Source organism: Sphaeramia orbicularis, chromosome 4 (assembly GCF_902148855.1).
Source record: "Sphaeramia orbicularis chromosome 4, fSphaOr1.1, whole genome shotgun sequence".
In the NCBI taxonomy this organism is placed as follows: Eukaryota; Metazoa; Chordata; class Actinopteri; order Kurtiformes; family Apogonidae; genus Sphaeramia; species Sphaeramia orbicularis.
The window spans coordinates 55,580,765-55,600,986 of record NC_043960.1 but is presented as its reverse complement, the minus strand read 5'-3'; the positions used below and the strand labels follow the sequence as shown (position 1 = coordinate 55,600,986).

Below are 20,222 nucleotides of genomic sequence, written 5' to 3'. Positions count from 1 at the left end.
CTTAAAGTAAAGTTCCATTTCTTTTTAAAAAATAACAAAGCACAGGGTTTTCTTTATAAACTGACTTTCATGAATACAAAATTTTGCTGAAACCAAAATCAAATTTATTTTAAAAAATTACATTTTCCTTCTATTTTGGTATAATTATGTAAACCAAAATCAACATTTTCCCAGAGTCAAATCAAATCTTTGGTAGATGAACCTGATGAGGTTTAACAGCAATGAAAAAAACAAATGAACTACTGTTTCTGGAGGCCAATTACAGAAAGAGCAGCTAATATTAATTAGAGCTGCAACCAATTAATCGATTAGGTGCTTAAAGCCAATGCAAAAATTCCCAATTCGATTAATCGACTCAAATTGATTTAAGGGAGAAATTCTGTTGCAGTTTTCCTGAAATGAAGCTTCTTTGTGCGTCACAATAAGCGTCCGTGTGAAACACAACAGTGGAACCAATGTTTAACAGCAGAGAAATGAAGGAAACTAAGCTTTGATTCAGGAGAATAGTGGTTGAATGATTTTTTTGGATCACTTTGAGTCGATTAATCGGTTGCAGCTCTAATATTAATGTCCTTTTTGAACTTTTGCATGTAATGATTAGCTGGGTAATATTTGGGTATGATTTTATAAGAGACTACCTTAACCATATTTGTGATTAAAAACTTGTGAAGGAACATCCACTATTGTTTCCAGTTGATTTTTATTGGTGAAGCGACTCCAATAAACAGTGATATAAGAGATAGGAACAAAGTTTTATTTTGTTTTTTTAATAAAGCATATATATATATATATATATATATATATATATATATATATATATATATATATATATATATATATATATATATATATATATATGTGTGTGTGTGTGTGTGTGTGTGTGTGTGTGTGTGTATATATATATACATAGATAGATATAGATATAGATATAGATATAGATATATATGTCTTATCATTATTCTTTGTGAATGATGACAAACCTATTTTTCCTTGTGGAGACTCAGTTGAATATAGGGCAGATACATGTGGAGCTGACGGAGGTGGTGTTAGTGGTGAGTGAACAGAAGGGGAAGCTGCTGTGCATTTATTTGGGGTTGACATTAACATTTGGATAAAACAACAGATCCCAGCATTCCCAAATTCAATATCAACCAATGACATAACATTTGGTTTGATCCTCCATAACGAAAACAACAAATTCTGCTGCAGTGTTATTTTGTGTCAAATTTTTTTATTCACAAATATAGAATTATAAAGTCATGCCCCAAGTTGATTGTTTTTATGAACAAATTCAAACTCTACTTAAAGTCCCTGAAATGAATTGAAGACCTCAAAGCTACAAAATTATAGGAAATGTTGAACAAATTTCCCATAGAAATCAATACTTGAATTTCAGCCTTGTGCAATGGTTTGCTTTTTTTTTTTTTCATTTGTATTATTCTTTTTTCTTTTCTTTCTTTTTTTTTTTTTTTTTTTACATTATTTTTATTTTTATTTTTTTTATTTCAAGACTTCTTTTCCCTGATTTGTTTCTTAATTTCATATTTATCAACTCTTACTGATATTCTGTTCCCTCTGTAAATGTACGCCACACTGACACAGAATGTGAGGTTGCTGTGTTTGTTACGTACAAAGCTGCTGGTTTGCTTGTTGCGTTCACTGTAACCGAAAACTCTGTCCTCAACAAGGCCTAAGGCTTATAATAAATCTAAATTATGACTTTTTATTGCACTATTGCAAATTTATTTCCAAAATATTACAACTTTAATCTAATAAAAATACTATATTATTTTCACTAAATGAGTTTTCTTTTCTAAACTACGACTTTATTCTCATAATATTTTGTCTTTATTGTCATAGACACGTGTTTTTATTTGTCTTATATGATCCTAAATACACCGTTGTACATTTTCATAAGACTGACCCCTGATTCAATTTTTTTTAATTATTTTTTTTTATCAAAATCTGGTCATACATTCAAATGAATTTTATAGAGAAAGACTTTTTTTTTCAGACTGAGCAACAACATTAAACTTGTCTGAATCTTAACTTATATATATATATATATATATATATATATATATATATATATATATATATATATATATATATATATATATATATATATATGTGTGTGTGTGTGTGTGTGTGTGTGTGTGCAAAAAAGTAACTTGAATTTCTTTCCCCATCTCGCCCTTGAACGTATAAAGACTCCTTTAGCTGCTTCTATGTACAAGTTATCTACTTCTCAGACCCTTGTTTTTTTTTTTATCTTTAGCATTTTTTTTTTCAACTTTACTGAGAACATTTGAGTATACAATACAAAAATTTTAATAAACAACAAGATGTCAAAAAGGAAAAAGCATTTGAACATATAAGTTTAAGAAAATAATGCATAGATTTAAAGACACAAAGCATAAAATACAAATAAGAGTATAAAAAAGTAAATAAATAAATAAAAATAACAAATCTAACAAAAATGAATAAATAAATACAACAGAGATTTCTGTCAATATTAAAGAATTGCTTATAAATAGCCAGGGCATTAGAGCTTTTTTTTTATTATTATTATTATTATAGATAAATTCTAAAGATTTAATATAATTTTCAAATTCCAATAGGAAGATCTTAAAATGTGGGTGTGTTTTAGTATATTTATTTTTATGTCTATGAAATTTTCCAAATAAAATGAACAAATTTACAACAAATTCTAAATTGTGCATGTCATGTTTAAAATATGTAATTACATTTTGGGAAGTCATAGTTATCTTTTCATTACTTTTAGATATGATAGATTTTTCAATTTTGGACAAGAAATTAGAAGAGTGTTCACATAAAAAGAATAAGGCCTTCTTAGAACCCTTTTTTAAATTATTTTTTTATCAATGTACATTGAACAGTATATATACATAATAGTATACAACAAACAAGGATAGAAAGTTTCATAATTCACAGAAAATTTTACATTTCAAATATGTATAGCAATACATGTAATTAAAAAAAAAAAATTTGCTCGAGGTATGAATAGAAATTATACAAATTAAATAAGATTATACACTTGACAAATTTATTTTTGTTTTATTTGCTTTAGAATTTATGATGTTCCTCAAATTGTCTACATAATCGGAAAAAAGGGCTTTAAAAACAGTAATGTTTGGACGGTGGTGTGCAAATCTGGAGCAATGAGTGTGAAATTTGGCAAAAACAATCAAAAGGTTGATAATATATCTTTTTTCTGGAGTTTTTTTTTTATCAATTTGTGAAAGGCCAAACAAAATGTGTTGAAAGTTCAATTTACATGAAGGGTCAATTTTTGTGTTTAAAAAATTATTCAAATCAATCCAAAATATATATGTGTGTAGGTGCAATCCCAAAATAAATGGCATATTGTTTCCTCTGCGTTGCTATCTTTTTTTTTTTTTTTTCATACTTTATTCACATAATACCATATACCAATAGAACAGAACATGGCATGGAGAAAACATAATGCTCGAGGTGAGGCAGGAAGAATTTAAATATAAATACACATATGGGTAAGTAAATTAAATAAATAAAAGTAAAGGAATAAACAAGAAGAGAAAATAATAATAATAATAATAATAATAATAATAATAATAATAATAATAATAATAATAATAATAATGGCAAAATTACTTATATCCATATATATTCATATATATTTTCATATATTTTATATATCATATAGGCTTCTAACTCTGTTTCAGAAATATTCATGTCACTGTGTATTATAGAGCAGTTTGGACCTCTTTTGTGTTGTGTCCACAGTAGAAGGCCAAACCAACATTTCTCGCAGGGGTCTTATCTCTAAGTTCCTGACACTAACCAAAACACTTTTCACACTTCATAATTTTCTCATGGAGGACAGAAGACTACAGTATGATTTGTATTTTTGGGCTGAGACCGTCTCAGTCTTTTGTCTGAGTGATATCTCTTTCTATGGAGCGCCAAATAAAGGGATTTCTTTGACACTGAACGTTTGAACTTATCCTTCTTTATTGAAGACGAATTAGTAGAGTAATATTTTTTCCATAAAATAATAATAATAATAATAATAATAATAATAATAATAATAATAAATAAATAAAAATATGTAATAAAAATAAAAATTGCTCGAGGAATAAATAGAAATTATACAAACTGAATAAGATGATACATTTGACATATTTTTTTGCTTTATTGAGGGGACTGCTTTTATCACTCCTTCTCAGAAGCTTTTTTTTTTTTAAGAACTTTATTAACAACATTTGAGTATACAGTACAAAATTTTAAACAAACATCAAGATGTCAAAAAAGAAAAAGCATTTGAACATATAATTTTAAGAATATAATGCATAGATTTAAAAATACAAGGCATAAAATACAAATAATAATAATAAAAAAGTAAACAAATAAATTATAAATCTGACAAATATAAATACATAAATGCAACAGAGAGTTCAGTCAGTCTTGAAAAATTGTTTATAAATAGCCAATGTGTGAGTGTTTTTTTGTTGTTGTTTTTTTTAATAAATGAATTCTAAAGATTTAATAAAATTTTCAAATTCTAATAGGAAGATTTTAAAATTTTGGTGTGTTTTATTATATTTGTTTTTATGTATATGAAATTTTCCAAATAATATGAATAAATTTACAATAAATTCTAGATTGTTCGTATCATGTTTAAAATAAGTAATTACAGTTTGGGATGTTATATTTATTTTATTGTTACTTTTAGATATGATATCATTTTCAATTTTGGACCAAAAATTAGAAGAATGTTCACGTAAAAAGAATAAGTGTAAAGTAGATTCAGATTCAGATTAACAAAAGTTACATACTTCTTCCACATCATAAAATCGACACAAAATAGCGTTGGAGGGATATATGTTATGTAAAATTTTGAGATGTAAAATTCTAATTTTGTTTGTAACACAGTATTTATATGGTAATGACCATGCTTTTGACCACTCAATTTTAGAAAAAGTTGAATTCCATACTGCTTTACCTCTGGGGGAGATTTTCTTCTTTTCATTCAGTGCATTATGTATATGTCTGTTATTACAACTCGAACTAAAAATAATAATGCCATCAATCAATAAACAAGGTTTATTTGTCTGTGATGTTAGATAACTAAGATGATTTTTCATAAGTCAGACAATACCATTAGGGATCGCTTTGAATACATAGTTATATTCTTTATTTGGAATTGGAAACAAATATATTGTCATGAATCTTAATAAGTTCCCATCTTTGTCAAAGAGGTCACTAATGAAAATAATGTCTTTGTCAATCCAGCTCTGTAAAAAAAAATTGATTTCTTTCTAACAATAATGTTTTCATTATTCCAAATAATAGCTTTGTGTGGAGAAAAATTGTGTGTATAGCAAAGTTTCCAAGAAAGTAGAGCTTGTTGATAGAATTTAGAAAGTTTCAAAGGGAGTCTGGTGATATTGTAATTACAAGACAATAAAAAATGTAAACCTCCAACATTTTTAAAAATGTAGTGTGGAATAAAAAAACAAATATATTGAGGAGCCATTCAGTCCTTCTTTTATTTATTTATTTATTTATTTATTTATTTGAACAATTAACATTGAACAGTAAATATACATAATAGTATACAACAACAAGGGTAGAAAGTTCCATAATTCACAAAATCTTTTACATTATATAGAGAAATACATGTAAGTAAAAGCATTAGGAAAGAATAATAAATAAATAAATAAATTAATTAATTAATTAATTAATAAAAATTAAAATATGTAATAGAAAATTTTTAAAAAAAAATTGCTCGAGGAATAAAAAGAAATTATACAAACTGAATAAGAGTATACATTTTCCATTCAGTCCTTCTCAGAAGCCCTGATTCAAATTAGCCGTGTCATTGCATCAGAGCCACATCCGCTCACAACAGGCGGAAAACGCAAACAATGTGGGCGGTCATGTGGCTTTGACGCCCCTATGTCTCAGCCAATCAGCGCGAGCCATCACGCGGAGGCTCACGCTGATTGGTCAACGTTGAGGCCCGCCCCGCCCAGCCCCGTTAAATGTCTCCTCCCCTTCACCGGAGAACGGGATGTCACAGAGCAGACTGCGGGTCCGTTCACTGGAGGTCCGAACGCACAGACGGAAGTAGAACCAACCATGGAACAAAAGACGCGCTCTGAGGCGGACCGCACTGACCTGTTCGCCGGTTTTCGGACCGTGTTCAAGTCGTTCGCCACGGACGCCATTCACGTGGGTCAGGAACCGGAACAGTGGAAGTCCATGGCCGTGGTTCCGCCGATCTCACTGTCCACCACATTCAAGCAGGACGGGCCCGGGAAGCATGCCGTAAGTAGCCCGATATGAGAGGGGTATTTAAAGGAGGGAGGGGGGGCGGGGGGCACGTGCGGGGAAAACAGACCCTAAATACACCAGTGACATGAGGACGGTGTGGATGTGGAAATATGAGATGGACACACATTTAAGAGAAGAAGAAGAAAAGAGGAGATTTAGTACACATGGACAGAAGAATGAGAGCACTGAGATTAACCCTTAAAGAACCACACATTAATATGTAACCCTTAAAGAAACACACATTAATATGTAACCCTTAAAGAACCACACATTAATATGTAACCCTTAAAGAACCACACATTAATATGTAACCCTTAAAGAACCACACATTAATATGTAACCCTTAAAGAACCACACATTAACATTTAACCCTTAAAGATCCAAACATCCACATTTAACCCTTAAGGAACTACATATTAACATTTAACCCTTAAAAAAACCACATATTAATATGTAACCCTTAAAGACCTTAACTTTCACATTTAACCCTTAAAGAACCACACATTAATATGTAACCCTTAAAGAACCACACATTAACATTTAACCCTTAAAGATCCAAACATTAACATTTAACCCTTAAGGAACTACATATTAACATTTAACCCTTAAAAAAACCACATATTAATATGTAACCCTTAAAGACCTTAACTTTCACATTTAACCCTTAAAGACCCACACGTTAATATTCAACCCTTAAAGAACCACATATTAATATTTAACCCTTAAAGATCCAGATCTCCACCTTTAACCCTTAAAGATCCAAACATCTACATCTAACCCTTAAAGACCCAAACGTCCACCTTTAACCCTTAAAGACCCACATATTAATATTTAACCCTTACAGACCCACATATTAATATTTAACCCTTACAGACCCAAGCGTCCACCTTTAACCTAAACCATCTCCTGATCTAAACTGTTTAATTCCTGTTGATCCACTAATCTTATCAATCCATGTCAATAATTGTTTTAAAATACAGTTCTTCATCTTTTCATGGTCATCAGTTAAGGACAGATTGGACTGATTTTTTTTTGATTTTTTTTTTTTATTAAATAACCTTTGACTTTAGTCTGAGTTTTCATGAACATCTGAATTAAATATGGAATTTAAATGTAGGAAAACACATGGTTTACAGTGAAAAATGTAAAATATAGAGGATAACAGTATAGAATAAATGGTCATAAATTGCTTAAAAAAGGTTAAATAGAGAGAAAACTTAACTTGGTATCTGCCACAAAAGTAGCACTGGGTCTTCATCAGGGTTCAGTCAGGGTTGGTACGGTGCTTGAAATCCTTGAAAATGCTTGAATTTTCAATGTTGTGTTTTCAAGGTCTGGAAAGTGCTTGAATTTAAGTGCTTGCAGTTCTCTTATGTGATCTTATTTATTTTTAATACTAACTGCTGCATTAGATGTCAAACTAAAGGTACTTACACAGAGGTAATACATGTAGAAAAATCGGACCAATGGCCCTGTAGCTGACCGGCCAAATTCAAAACTTTGGGAAATGTATCCAGATGTCATTTATTCTCACCCAGTTCTGTGTATTTATTCTATTACAGAAATAGCCCATGTTTTGGTCATATTCCAATCAGATCTGTAAAAAATTCAAATTCCAACTTGATATCATTGATACTGATTTATTGGATCAATCCACTTCCTATCTGTTATAATGGGAAAATTTTTCAAAGTCGCACCAAATCCAGAATCAGATCTGGATCGAAATAATTTCAATCCCTTGTGTTGACATCATCATACAGAAGCTGTATACCAAGTTTGAAGTCAATCAGAACTGGAGTTTGGGAGAAAAAGACGATTGAAATGTTTTCCCCATAACAGCCCATGTTAAATTTTCCATAAGTTCCTGGATCCAGAAGAAGATCCTGATCAGCATGTGGACATTATGTTTTGGTCATCTCCCCATCAGGTCTGGACTGGAGACATTTACACTGGATATCATTTATATTTACTGAGTTATTGCATCCATCCACTTCCTATCTCTTATAATGGAGAAATTCTTCAAAGTGGCACCAAATCCAGAATCAGATCCAGATCCAAATAATTTCAGTACCTTGTGTTGACATCATCATACAGAAGCTGTATACCAAGTTTGAAGTCAATCAGAATTGTAGTTTCGGAGAAGAAGACGATTGAAATTTTTGTAACGGATGACAGACGCCGACAGACGCTGCATGACGACAATAGCTAACAGCCTGTCGGCCGGTAAGCTAAGAATAAAACTTAACATTATATAGTAAATTCCAGGTGTTCTCAGGTGGACTTCAGGTACGTTTGTATCTTCATCTTTGTCTTGGTGTGAGTGTGTCTGAAGAACATCAAGTGGCTTCCCTTTATTGGATAAAACTCTTTGTTCTTCTTTAATTTCTAAACTTTTTGCTATTATGAAACATAATTTTACATTTTTATACGTAATACAATGTACGTCATTGGGATAAGAAATGGAAAAAAAACCAACAAAAAAAATCTGAGTATCTGTCTTCCTGTAGATGTATTTGACCCCAGTGCTAAGGTGAAGATAACCCTTAAAAGTGCTTGGATTTGACCTGGACCTTTGGCTCCTTCTTGAATGTCTCTTGAAATAGAACTGAGCCCTAGGCCATGTGTAGGAACCTCCAAACTAAAACCAGGCTGTGGACATGATAAAGTATACTATATTATTATTATTATTATTATTATTATTATTATTATTATATTTTCAAACTATGGTCTTTGTAATCTTTGAGGTTTTTGGCTGCACACATGCTGACTTTCTCTGGTGAATACTTTTGACAAGTTTTTAAAAAAATGTGAATAACACAAACAACCATGAGTGCAATTTGACCAACATAGAGGGTATGCGGAAGTCACGCCAACGTTACTTCTTAGTGCAGCTCTTGGTTTCCTGATCAGATCTTTCATGGTTTTTGTCTTCATTTTGTGATTCTGAACCTTGTGCTCCTACATGATTAGTAAACTAACTGAAACTGAGGCTAACCCAGTTTTTCAAATACAGGGAACTGGAGAATAAAGCTACGACGGAGTATTAGGACCACATAAGGAAATAAAAACACTTGTCACTATGAGAATAAAGTCATAAAATATCAATATAAAACCCGTAATTTTATGAGAAGAAAGTCGAATACAAAAAGAATCACAATGTTATGAGAATAAAGTCATAGTTATAAAAAAAACCTCATAAAAATTTCATTTGTTTATGAGGTTAAAGTCGTCATAATTCCACCAGTAAAACCATAATATTATAAGAATAATGTCATCATTTAAAAACAGGTGGAAAAATCTCCTAATTTCCCAGAATCCAGTGGTGCCCTGCTGGTCCACAGCAGTAGTATCTGTGTTGGATAAAGTACTGGATCTGAACTAGACTCAGTAAACCTCCTCAGTCCCAGTAGATCATGCACATATTCACTGGGGTCAGTCCACGGTCTACTGGAAATGCACTTTGGATCAGCTGGCTCTGGGCCCTAGTTTTGGACCCTGGTTGTCAGTGATGATGAAACCATGTATATTTGTTTCAGGTAAAACAGCGCTGAGCCCCTCCACCCTGGATGTCAGGATCCTCCATTTGTGTCCACATGTCAGTGTTCATGGACCACTTGTTCTTTGGTAGCTCGTACAGATCCATGTCCAGTCCAACTGTCCTTCATTTAATTTCATATTTCACATTTTCCTGCTCTGGCTGTGTTTACTGCTGTACTCCGTCATGTTACGCAGGTTGGTTTTTGACACTCAGTCTGACTTAGAGGGGCGTGGCCTGGGGAGGGAGTGACATACATGCATACCCTCTATTCTGCCACAGTTTATCATTTACACATGTTCATTACAGATCACAGTGGATCTACAAATACAACAAAACATTTAGTAACAGGCAGAATATTGGTAAAATTGCACTTAATTCTCTTTAGACATTTCAGGTTGTTAAAATTTGTTCAGGTTATTCACATTTTTTTGTGATAGGAGAGTTTGTAAATGTAAATATTTCCATGTAATTTACATTTTTTATACTAAAGCAAAGAGGGGAAAAAAATTGAGCTGTCATTATTTGTAGGTTATTATGAGGCCTCTGAACTAAAGTGATTGATTGTAAATACCTTCAGTGTAATTTTTGCATTTCTTAAATTCATCCTATTGGCCGGTTTTGGCCCCTGGGCCATATGTTTGACACCCCTGGTCAGGGTGTAAAATTAACTTTTTACCTCATCTGCCATTGGTTAGTGACCTCCAAAAATTTACCAGCCAAAAATATTTTTCACTGGCCAAAAAAAAATAAATCATGCCTTATTTGAGTTAAGTTAATTATCATATGTATTTGTTATGAAAATCTAACTTAAGCATAATTTAAAGAATACAGTTATGTGTAGGGGTGTGTATTGGCAAGAGGAGGGGTTTTCCTCACCCTTCCTCCACGTCTTTTCTGTGTCAGAACCGTCGTGAGTGAGACCAAGTCTTCTCCAGGGGTTCGCAAGATGGAGCCGCCCGCGGCTCCGCGTACTCCCGGTCCTGCTCTGAAAAATTGATCTCATCCACTATTAATCGATTCTGCAAAATTAAAATGAGATCGATCTAAGATTGATTAAATCGATTTTTTTTTTTTTTTTTTTACCCAGCCCTAATACTAATTGTTGGGAATTTTACCACGGTTTATCGTTACACTGGTAATCGTTACTTCCTTACTGCGCACACATAAATATAATCTCCCCGGCTGCCACTGGTGACATCATTCAATAAGGATCCGCCCCCTCTGATGGCAGAAGTCTGTCATGTCCTTCTGATGGTGCATGTTTGCAGATGGTGGTGTTCACACAGACAGTACACAAACGTCCTGTTCTAGATCACTCCAGCTCTGATCTTACCCTGGCAGTTAGCTGCATGTGGCCACATTCACACAGCGTACGTTAGATTAGATTAGCCTACATGTGGAAGAGAAAAAAACACCCTGAGACAATATTTTTCCAAATAAAAACAGGAAATGTCCAATTATCTCCAACTATGACAGTGAAGTTCCTTTTTTAGTCCAACAAACACATGTTGGTTCCACAGATGAACATGTGACCAGTATCAGTGGGTCAGTGAGCCTGTTTCCATTGGACATCTGAGAACATTCAAGTCCAAACTGGTCCAAAACACAAACCTGTGTGTCCATGTGTCTTTTCCAGTCCAGTCCTTGTCCACTGTCCAAAGCTAAACGTCCATAAAATGAGTCCAGGGTGCTCCAACCATCAAACACTAGTTCCACCTGATTCATGTTTGAACCTGAAGAACAAAAAAACATCCAGGACTGATCCCATGACTAGGGATGTAAGGATATGAAAATTTCATATCATGGTTATTGTGACCAAAATTATCACAGTATTGTTGAAATTGTGCTCAAAATGTTCACAAAGTACTTATACACACACTGAAATAATTTAACCAAGTTGTATTTAAAAAAAAAAAATAAATAAAATAAAATAAATAAATAAAATAATAGGCACAATGTCCCTTCTGTTGCAGAAACATTCAAATATTAACCCTTAGTGGTCTGAGCCTATTTTGTCTGTTTTTCAGTCCTTTTGATATTATCTTCATATACTATATAAACAAATGTTTACTATACCCATGTTTAGTATCTTTTTTTTTTTCAGCACAACTTCATCTATCTCATCTGTCTATTTTTTTCACTTTAACCTACTATATCAACATAAAAGGACAAAAAACACAAAAAATATCAAATCTGAGTTGAAAAATGTATATAATTTATTGCATAAATAACACAAAGATGCTTAACGAACCTTTTCAAAGACTTTAAAAGTGAATATTGGTTCCAAATATTAGGTATAGAAAATTTAATTGTAATAAATTAAAACTACAGGGTGGGGAAGCAAAATTTACAGTGAACATTTAATTGTTTTTTCTCAGCAGGCACTACGTCAGTTGTTTTGAAACCAAACATATATTGATGTCATAATCATACCTAACACTATTATCCATACCTTTTCAGAAACTTTTGCCCATATGAGTAATCAGGAAAGCAAACGTCAAAGAGTGTGTGATTTGCTGAATGCACTCGTCACACCAAAGGAGATTTCAAAAATAGTTGGAGTGTCCATAAAGACTGTTTATAATGGAAAGAAGAGAATGACTATGAGCAAAACTATTACGAGAAAGTCTGGAAGATACTATTAAAGAAGAATGGGAGAAGTTGTCACCTGAATATTTGAGGAACACTTGCGCAAGTTTCAGGAAGCGTGTGAAGGCAGTTATTGAGAAAGAAGGAGGACACATAGAATAAAAACATTTTCTATTATGTACATTTTCTTGTGGCAAATAAATTGTGGGCTGTATGTGGTCCCCGGGCCACATGTTTGACACCCCTGGTTTATAGCGTCAGAAGCCTGGCTAAGATGTAAACACACCACACCACCTTTGTCCAGGAATGAGTTTCTGTGTTCTGTACAAATCAGTTGTCAGCCTCAGTGGAATATTTGGCTGTAAAGCCAAACTGCATTGGGTGACTGTTCAGATGGTTTATTGTGCTGTTAGTTTCTCTGCATCTTTTGACCCTGTAGGTCAGAGGTTTGAGACCTCTGACCTACATGTGGCTCGCCAAAGGTTCCAATCCAGTCTGTGGTATGAATTTGCCAAGTGCAAAAATTCCACAGTCTTGAATTGAATTAAACAAAAAAAAAATTAGCTTGAATTAAGGAGAAAATTTTAAATTAAGCAAAAAAAAAAAAAAAAAAAAAATTAAGTGAAAAATATCTTGAATTAAGCCAAAAAAAAATTCAATTAAGTTAAAAATTTCGAATTAAGCCAAAAAAAAAAAAAATCTTCAATTAAGTAAAAAAAAAATCTTCAATTAAGCAAAAAAAAAAATCTTCAGTTAAGTAAAAAAAAATATTCAATTAAGCAAAAAAAATCTCAAATTTAGCAAAAAATTGTGCAACTTCAATTTTTTTTCTTTGTTTTAGTGCAAAAAATAGCATTAAATTATGAAAATATTTACATTTACAAACTATCCTGTAACAATTAAATATGAATAACCTGAACAAATATGAACAACCTGAAATGACTAAAGAAAATTCTGCCCAGTTTGAACTCTTTTCTTCCTGTTCCTCAGTGTTTAGTGTCTTTGTAGATCTGATCCATAATGCACATGTAGAAATGATAAGTTGAGGCAGAATATTATTAAAATTGCACTTATTTTTCTTAAGAAATTTCAGTTTTTTCAGGTTATTCACATCTTTTTTGTTTGGATAGTTTTATAAAAGTAAGTATTTTCATAATTTAATGGGGTTTTTTTGCACTAAAACAAAGACAAAAATTTGGAGTTGTCATTATTTATAGGTTGTTATGCTATGATTTTTCTGGTTCGGCCCACTGGAGCTCAAATCGGCCTGAATGTGGCCCCTGAAAGAAAATGAGTTTGAGAGCCCTGCTGTAGGTAAAATACTGATTGGCCTCTGTTGTTTTTTTTTTTTTTTTTATATGAAGGGGTTTGAGTACAGCCGGAGTGGAAACCCTACAAGAAACTGTTTAGAGAAAGCTGTGGCAGCTCTGGATGGAGCCAAGTACTGTAAGTACAACTGCATTTTATACATACTGTGTTCTACATTTACAGAAATATGGACATTAAATCTCCCTAGGTGTCAGTGCATTAGATGTGAAAACGTGTGTAAATGGTCTTCTATAGACTCTAAATAAAGACACTGTGTTCAATGTTTAGATCCTAGTGGTTTTTCTAATCCACACATGTGGGTTTTTCATCACTCTCAGTCTCATTCCAGGTTTGATGTGGAACCCATCGTGTCCACTGGTGTTACATACAGAACCTGAACATTTAAACACATATAAATTCCGCATGATTTTGCGACAGTGGTCATTTTTGTCAAACACTCTGCCTTGAATAATTAGTTCAAATCCCAAAATGTACCTGTGAGAGAATAAGGAGATATTAAAAAAAATAGTAATGCGTAATTTCCGTGTCCTTTTGACAGTGTTGCATATGGATTTTTATATACACGCGCCAAATAAAAATGTGTTGTATCTGGAAAAATAGTTTCTCTTTTATCTCAGTAAATATTTAGTTTTTAGAATAGACTCAAAGTGCTTCCAAACCTGCTTCGTAACATTCGTCTACATCTGGTTTGAATGATTAGCCCCATGTCCTGTTTTTAGGACCAGTTTCAGAGAAACACCCTTATGTATAAAATACTCTGACCAATTTGCACTACAATAATATACACATAAACATATTTTTAATAGACCGGATCCCTGTACACATCCACTCACTGTATAAAACTCCAATTTGCACTCTGTACATATTACAAATCCACTGTAAATCTCATCCTGTTGTTGTCCTTGTCTGTAGTCCAGTGTTTGTCTATATTAAGTCGATCTTCAAGTCTGACTGTTCATGTTGAAATGTGCACAGAAAAACCAAAGCCAAATTCCTTGTATGTGTTCACATTCTTGGCCAATAAAGCTGATTCTGATTGTATCGATAGTAGCGTAGACGTAGTAATTACTTGACAAGTTTGAATTTCAAACAAACTGATTGTGGTTGTAGGATTGTCATGTTGAATTTCTACATAAAAATCCCAGTCAATGGGCCGATCTCTAATGGACTGAACTAATGGAGGCTTTAAAATGGTCTGAGGTAGGGGTGTAAGAAAATATCGGTTCTGCAGTATATCGCAATATTTTATTCCACAATACTGTATCAATATTAAAAAGTACTGTATCGATATTTTTAGGTATTTATTCAATTGCAGATATTGTGGAGGTTCATTTTTGTTTTTGTTTTTGTTTTTTTTTTGTTTATATTTTATGTATTATTATTTAACACTCTTTTATTAAGTAATGTTAGTTCCTTTGTTGGGATTGCACAAAAATAATATGATGTTAGTTATAAACTAATAGAATACGAACATTTGAACAGGATTTTAAACTGTAATGCCTTTGAAACATAATTTCAGTTTGAACACAGGAACATTTTGTGATATAGCATTAGATCCTGTTGTGATCAAATAAAAATGTGTTTAGTATTTGTGCAGATTTCTGGTGTAATTCAATTCTTCAAGGAAATAATCAATTTACAAAAAAGAAACAAACAAAAAATTGCCTTTTTAACAGTATCATCATATATCGTGACATGTCGTATCGTGATCCTAGTATTGTGACTTGTATCGTATTGCCAGATTCTTGCCGATACACAGCCCTAGTCTGAGGTGGAGCCAGTGCAGGGTCCTCTTGTATTAATGTGTGTGTTGCTTTGGTCGTGCAGGCCTTGCTCTCGCCTCTGGACTGGCAGCCACAGTGACCATCACTCACATGCTTAAGGCCGGTGATGGAATCGTCTGCATGGATGACGTATACGGAGGTGAGACTCATTCTACTGACGTTTTCCATTACGAGCCGTTTCCATGTGTTGTAAGACCTGTTTGTGTGTGATGGTGTTTGAGTCAGCAGTGTTTTCGTCTGTAACGCCTGCACTGCGTTAATTACAGGAACAAACCGCTACTTCCAAAGAATTGCAGCTCAGGTTGGTCTGGAGGTGTCTTTTGCTGACTGCACAAAACCAGAGTGCCTTAAGGCTACGCTCAAGCCCAACACAAAAGTAAGTTGTAACAGTGTTCAGAGAACGCAAACCTCCGCCAAGCACCCCAAACAGTCTGCATGTGTGGCTCGACTATTTCTTTTTAAATTAAACAGTTTCCAGGTTGTTCCGTACAGCAGAAAAAGTTGAAGCTTGGTACCAGTCATGTGTATGTCAAATTATATTCAATTCCAATCAATATTTGTTTAGTTATAATGAAAAATGTGTGGTAAATGGGATTTTCAATGTTAAATGTAAATGTCCACAGAGTCCACATTCCACAGTGGATGTGGACAATTTTGTGCCAGATACAAGATATTGTTCTAAGCTACGGGTGGATCAAATTGGAGGCTAATCAGAGTCGTTTTGAATTTTTTATGAATTTTCAAAAATTGCTCAGTGATGACAGATAGGAAAATTGTAGATGTTGTGACCTTGCTGTGACCTTGAACTTTGGCCTAGTTGGCCCAAAACGTAATGGGTTGGTCCCAGGGCCTAGGCCTATCTGTGGGGAAGATTTGGTAAAGGTGGTTGGAATAGTTTTCCCGTAAAGTTGCAAACAAACAAACAAACAAACACACAAAGCAAAGTGATCCCAGTACCTCCTGGCAGAGGTAAAGATGGCCTCCCTGTGGACTGTTTACATACTTTTGATTATTATGGTGACGCACATCGATGTTAGGACACAACTTGTACACCTCGAGGTCAGACACGAGTTGCTAACTGTACAATATGCTGCTTTTGTTTTATGCGTTGGGACTCTCAAAACCCTTTTTCTTTTTCCACAACAAAAATGTGCTTTTGCAACATGTGAAGAATGTCTGAGCTTCCCTGCAAACATTAAATGTGCAGTGTGACGGTAACGAGCTGTTTCGAGTCAGTATTTTCATGTCTTATGACTCGTGAAGGCTTCCCTGACCACTACAAAGTCCCAGTGTTTTTGGGTTGTTTGGTCACAGTTCAGACCTAGGGTAGAGTTTAGATCCAGTCATGAATAGTTGGATGGGGTCTGATATGCCCCCCCAGTCTGTATGCAAATAAACAAGCTCAGTGACAGCCTGAAGCAAACCCCACAGGTCCATTCCCAGTTGAACCGTCTGCCTTCGGAATGTTTCTTTACAAACTGAATGAATTGTGCTGATCCAGTGGAACCGGTGGACTGTCTTGTGCATGTTACTCATACATGAAATTAAACTGTAAATCAGTCATTACACCTTTAAACTATGAGGACAACTGGGCCACATCCAGCGGTGCCACGGGGACACATGTCCTGTTCAATAGTCTTTGGTCGTTTCTCAATATCAAGAATGCATAGAACAATCAAGGGGATGTAGCTCAGTGGCAGAGCGCCTGCTTCGCATGTATGAGGTCCTGGGTTCCATCCCCAGCATCTCCATCTTAGCCCTCAATTTCCTGAGGGCTCTTTCCAAAGGATCAATGAAGTCCTATCTAATTTATTTTCACAAATTGTGTAAGAAATGCCTTAATGATGTCAATGATATGGAAAAATGATAAACTAGAAAAGCACTAGGAGAGCGCAGACCTCCGCCAAGGCAGATCAGTGCACCCCCCACCCCTGATCACCACCAAAATTTAATCATTTGTTCCTTGTGCCAGTATCAACATTTCTTGAAATTTTCATCCAAATCCATCCATAACTTTTTCAGTTATCTGACAGACAGACAGAGGCAGGCGGGCGGGCAGGCAGGAACATAACCTCCTTGGCGGTGGTAATAAAGTTGTTAAAAAATAAAATGCAGAGTACGGTCTTGGTCAGAACGGTCCCAGAGAAAGGACTTTCCAAGAACGCCAGTCTGTCTGTAATTGAACAGCTGGTTGTTGTGACCTTTAACCCTGTCTCTGCTGGATTTACTCCATCTGTCCCAGAACATATTCCCTCAAATCACCACAATGTCACTGATTCAATTTCAGTACATTTGTACTAGTATTTACATGTTATTTATACACTTTGTATATTTTTCAAAACTGTCATACATTCGGTCAGGCAGGCACAGCATCTTGGGAATTATTTGCCAGCCAAGTCTGCACGAGTCACCAACCAGTGCATCCTTAGTTTAAACTGGCTGACAGCAACAACATCTGGGTGTTCCATGCGTTCTTGGTTTATGTGAACTTGCAACTGGAACAGAACTTGGGACTGACGACGTTTCATGAGAACGGAAGAATAGACAAGAACGCACATTGAGAAACGGCCTCTGTGTTTAAAGTCAAAACTGATCTCCATGTTTAATACATGTATGAATAGGTCTCTTTTATCAGTTCATGACATTGGCTAGAGAAATGATTGAATCCTCCATTTCTGTTAATTCAGTTTTAGATCTGGATACTGTATATCCTCATGGGGCATCATTCAGACGCTCCAGTGACACAACATGTGAACCACTAGTAATACATGTTTGTGGGCTTTAGAAATTGAACATGACACCATTGTTCATGTTCAGTCCACCTGGAGAATGTGAACGTTTGTGTTTCTACCTCACACGATCCTTTGTTACCTTGTTTGCCCTCTGTTATGTAACTAGGTCTGCCCTTTCCAGTTGTGCAACATGAACTGATCCTGATAACTATATTATAGGGATGGGAAGATTATATGATACACATTGAAACACTGACACGCACATCCATGATCCCAGTGCACCGGTAGAGAAGCTGTGAGTGAATGAAAAGTTTGGAATGATATTGCGATGCATTGGTTATTGAATGTTTGTATCGATAAAATTCGATCCGTTCAATACAATATATTTTTACTGGCATTTAAAAGTGTTACTGTTTATTTGGGTAAAGTTCTTCTTTCCTTCAGACCCACGTTAACATGTGTCGTGGATGTGTACACTGTACACTAACAGTCTGAGCTCTGTGGATAGACTGTGGCACAAGCCCCGCCCATGAATACTGTAACGTCTGTATGTGAATCTGACAGACGTAGAAGGAGGTGATGACATGTGGTTTCTACACATGTACTTTTTACTATATGAACTGTACTGTATACTGCAGTACATACCACAGATTCTTCCTTAAACAGTGTCATACATATCCAACAGCACATCCCAGAATACCTTGCACAGGTGTCTCTTAAAGTGACAGAACTTTTTTCTGTTTTACCTTCATTACAAATACATTTCATTACAAATCGATTCAGTGAGGGAGCAAGAAGTTGAGTGTCAGAAACATGCAGAGACATGACTTTGGACACAAAGTCCAAACTTTTTCACCTGACTGAATGTGAGGCACGTGTTCTGAAACTGAACTAGAACCACCTGGTAAAAAGTCTTGGTCTTATTTGATCAATAATTATTCAAGCTCATTGAATTGCACTGCGTATTTTTTTTTAACCAGAATGAATGTGTTCAATCAGAATGTTCTTAATTGCTTTGTATTGTGATTTGGGTGTGAATCGCATCACATTGAGATGCCATACACGTATCTTTAATATATTGGGTCGGAGAAGCTGTATTAAGATGCGTATCGTATCAGCCTTACAACTAAGATTCCCAGCCCTAGTGTATTACTGTTTGGGGATCATATGAAACTACCTTTATTGTGGTGAAACAGTATAAACAGATTATGTCTCCTTGTATTTGCCCACATGCACTACTGTGTTATTATGAATCGGTTTAACTGGAACATTTAAATATTGACACTAAATCTAGCACCTGTTTGGTCTCCACTCGTAGCTGGTGTGGATTGAGACGCCTACCAACCCCACGATGAAGGTGGTTGACATCCGGGCCTGTTCGGACATAGTCCATGAACACAACAAAGACATCGTGGTGGTCGTGGACAACACCTTCATGTCTTCCTATTTCCAGGTGAAATTACAGAGGTTTTCACCCAGCCATTGAACCGTTTCCTTCAGTACCACCCATGGTGTTCCTGGTTGTTGATTTCCAAACCTGTTTGTCATGTGCTTTAACAGCGTCCCTTGGCCCTCGGAGCAGATATCTGTATGTACTCAGCCACGAAATACATGAACGGTACGTGCCTTTTTATTATGTCAATCAAACCTTTATCCTGAAATTTTAAGACTGAAAATTGTGAATGATTGTCCAGTTTTTCAAATATTAACTTCCCTTTATCGAACTCTGCTCGTTGATGTTCAGGTCACAGTGACGTGGTCATGGGTCTGGTCTCAGTCAACCGGGATGATCTGTATGAGCGACTCAAATTTCTGCAGAATGGTGAGTAAAAACACACCAACAATAGTCATCTCTCAGACACGGTGTGGGAATGCTCCATCTGTGTTGTGTTCTGTCTTCATAACACAGTT

At 34.6% G+C, this 20,222-nt stretch overlaps 1 protein-coding gene and 1 non-coding gene across 3 annotated transcripts in view; both read left to right on the top strand.

The window, feature by feature from the left end:
• The first annotated feature begins 6,078 nt into the window (after positions 1-6,078).
• The window catches only part of cth (cystathionase (cystathionine gamma-lyase)), a 28,637-nt gene continuing 14,493 nt past the window's right edge, over positions 6,079-20,222 (top strand). The window contains exons 1-7 of one of the 2 annotated variants that reach the window (XM_030132400.1): positions 6,079-6,333; positions 13,831-13,912; positions 15,623-15,718; positions 15,846-15,955; positions 19,630-19,764; positions 19,872-19,929; positions 20,056-20,133. In XM_030132400.1, coding sequence (XP_029988260.1) covers positions 6,145-6,333; positions 13,831-13,912; positions 15,623-15,718; positions 15,846-15,955; positions 19,630-19,764; positions 19,872-19,929; positions 20,056-20,133 — 748 coding nt within the window. In that variant the 5' untranslated portion in view covers positions 6,079-6,144. The remainder of the gene's footprint in view (positions 6,334-13,830; positions 13,913-15,622; positions 15,719-15,845; positions 15,956-19,629; positions 19,765-19,871; positions 19,930-20,055; positions 20,134-20,222) is intronic. The other variant, XR_003935254.1, reaches the window with a different exon arrangement.
• trnaa-cgc (transfer RNA alanine (anticodon CGC)) lies at positions 17,259-17,330 on the top strand. Its single transcript has one exon. It is a non-coding gene; the product is annotated as a tRNA-Ala (tRNA).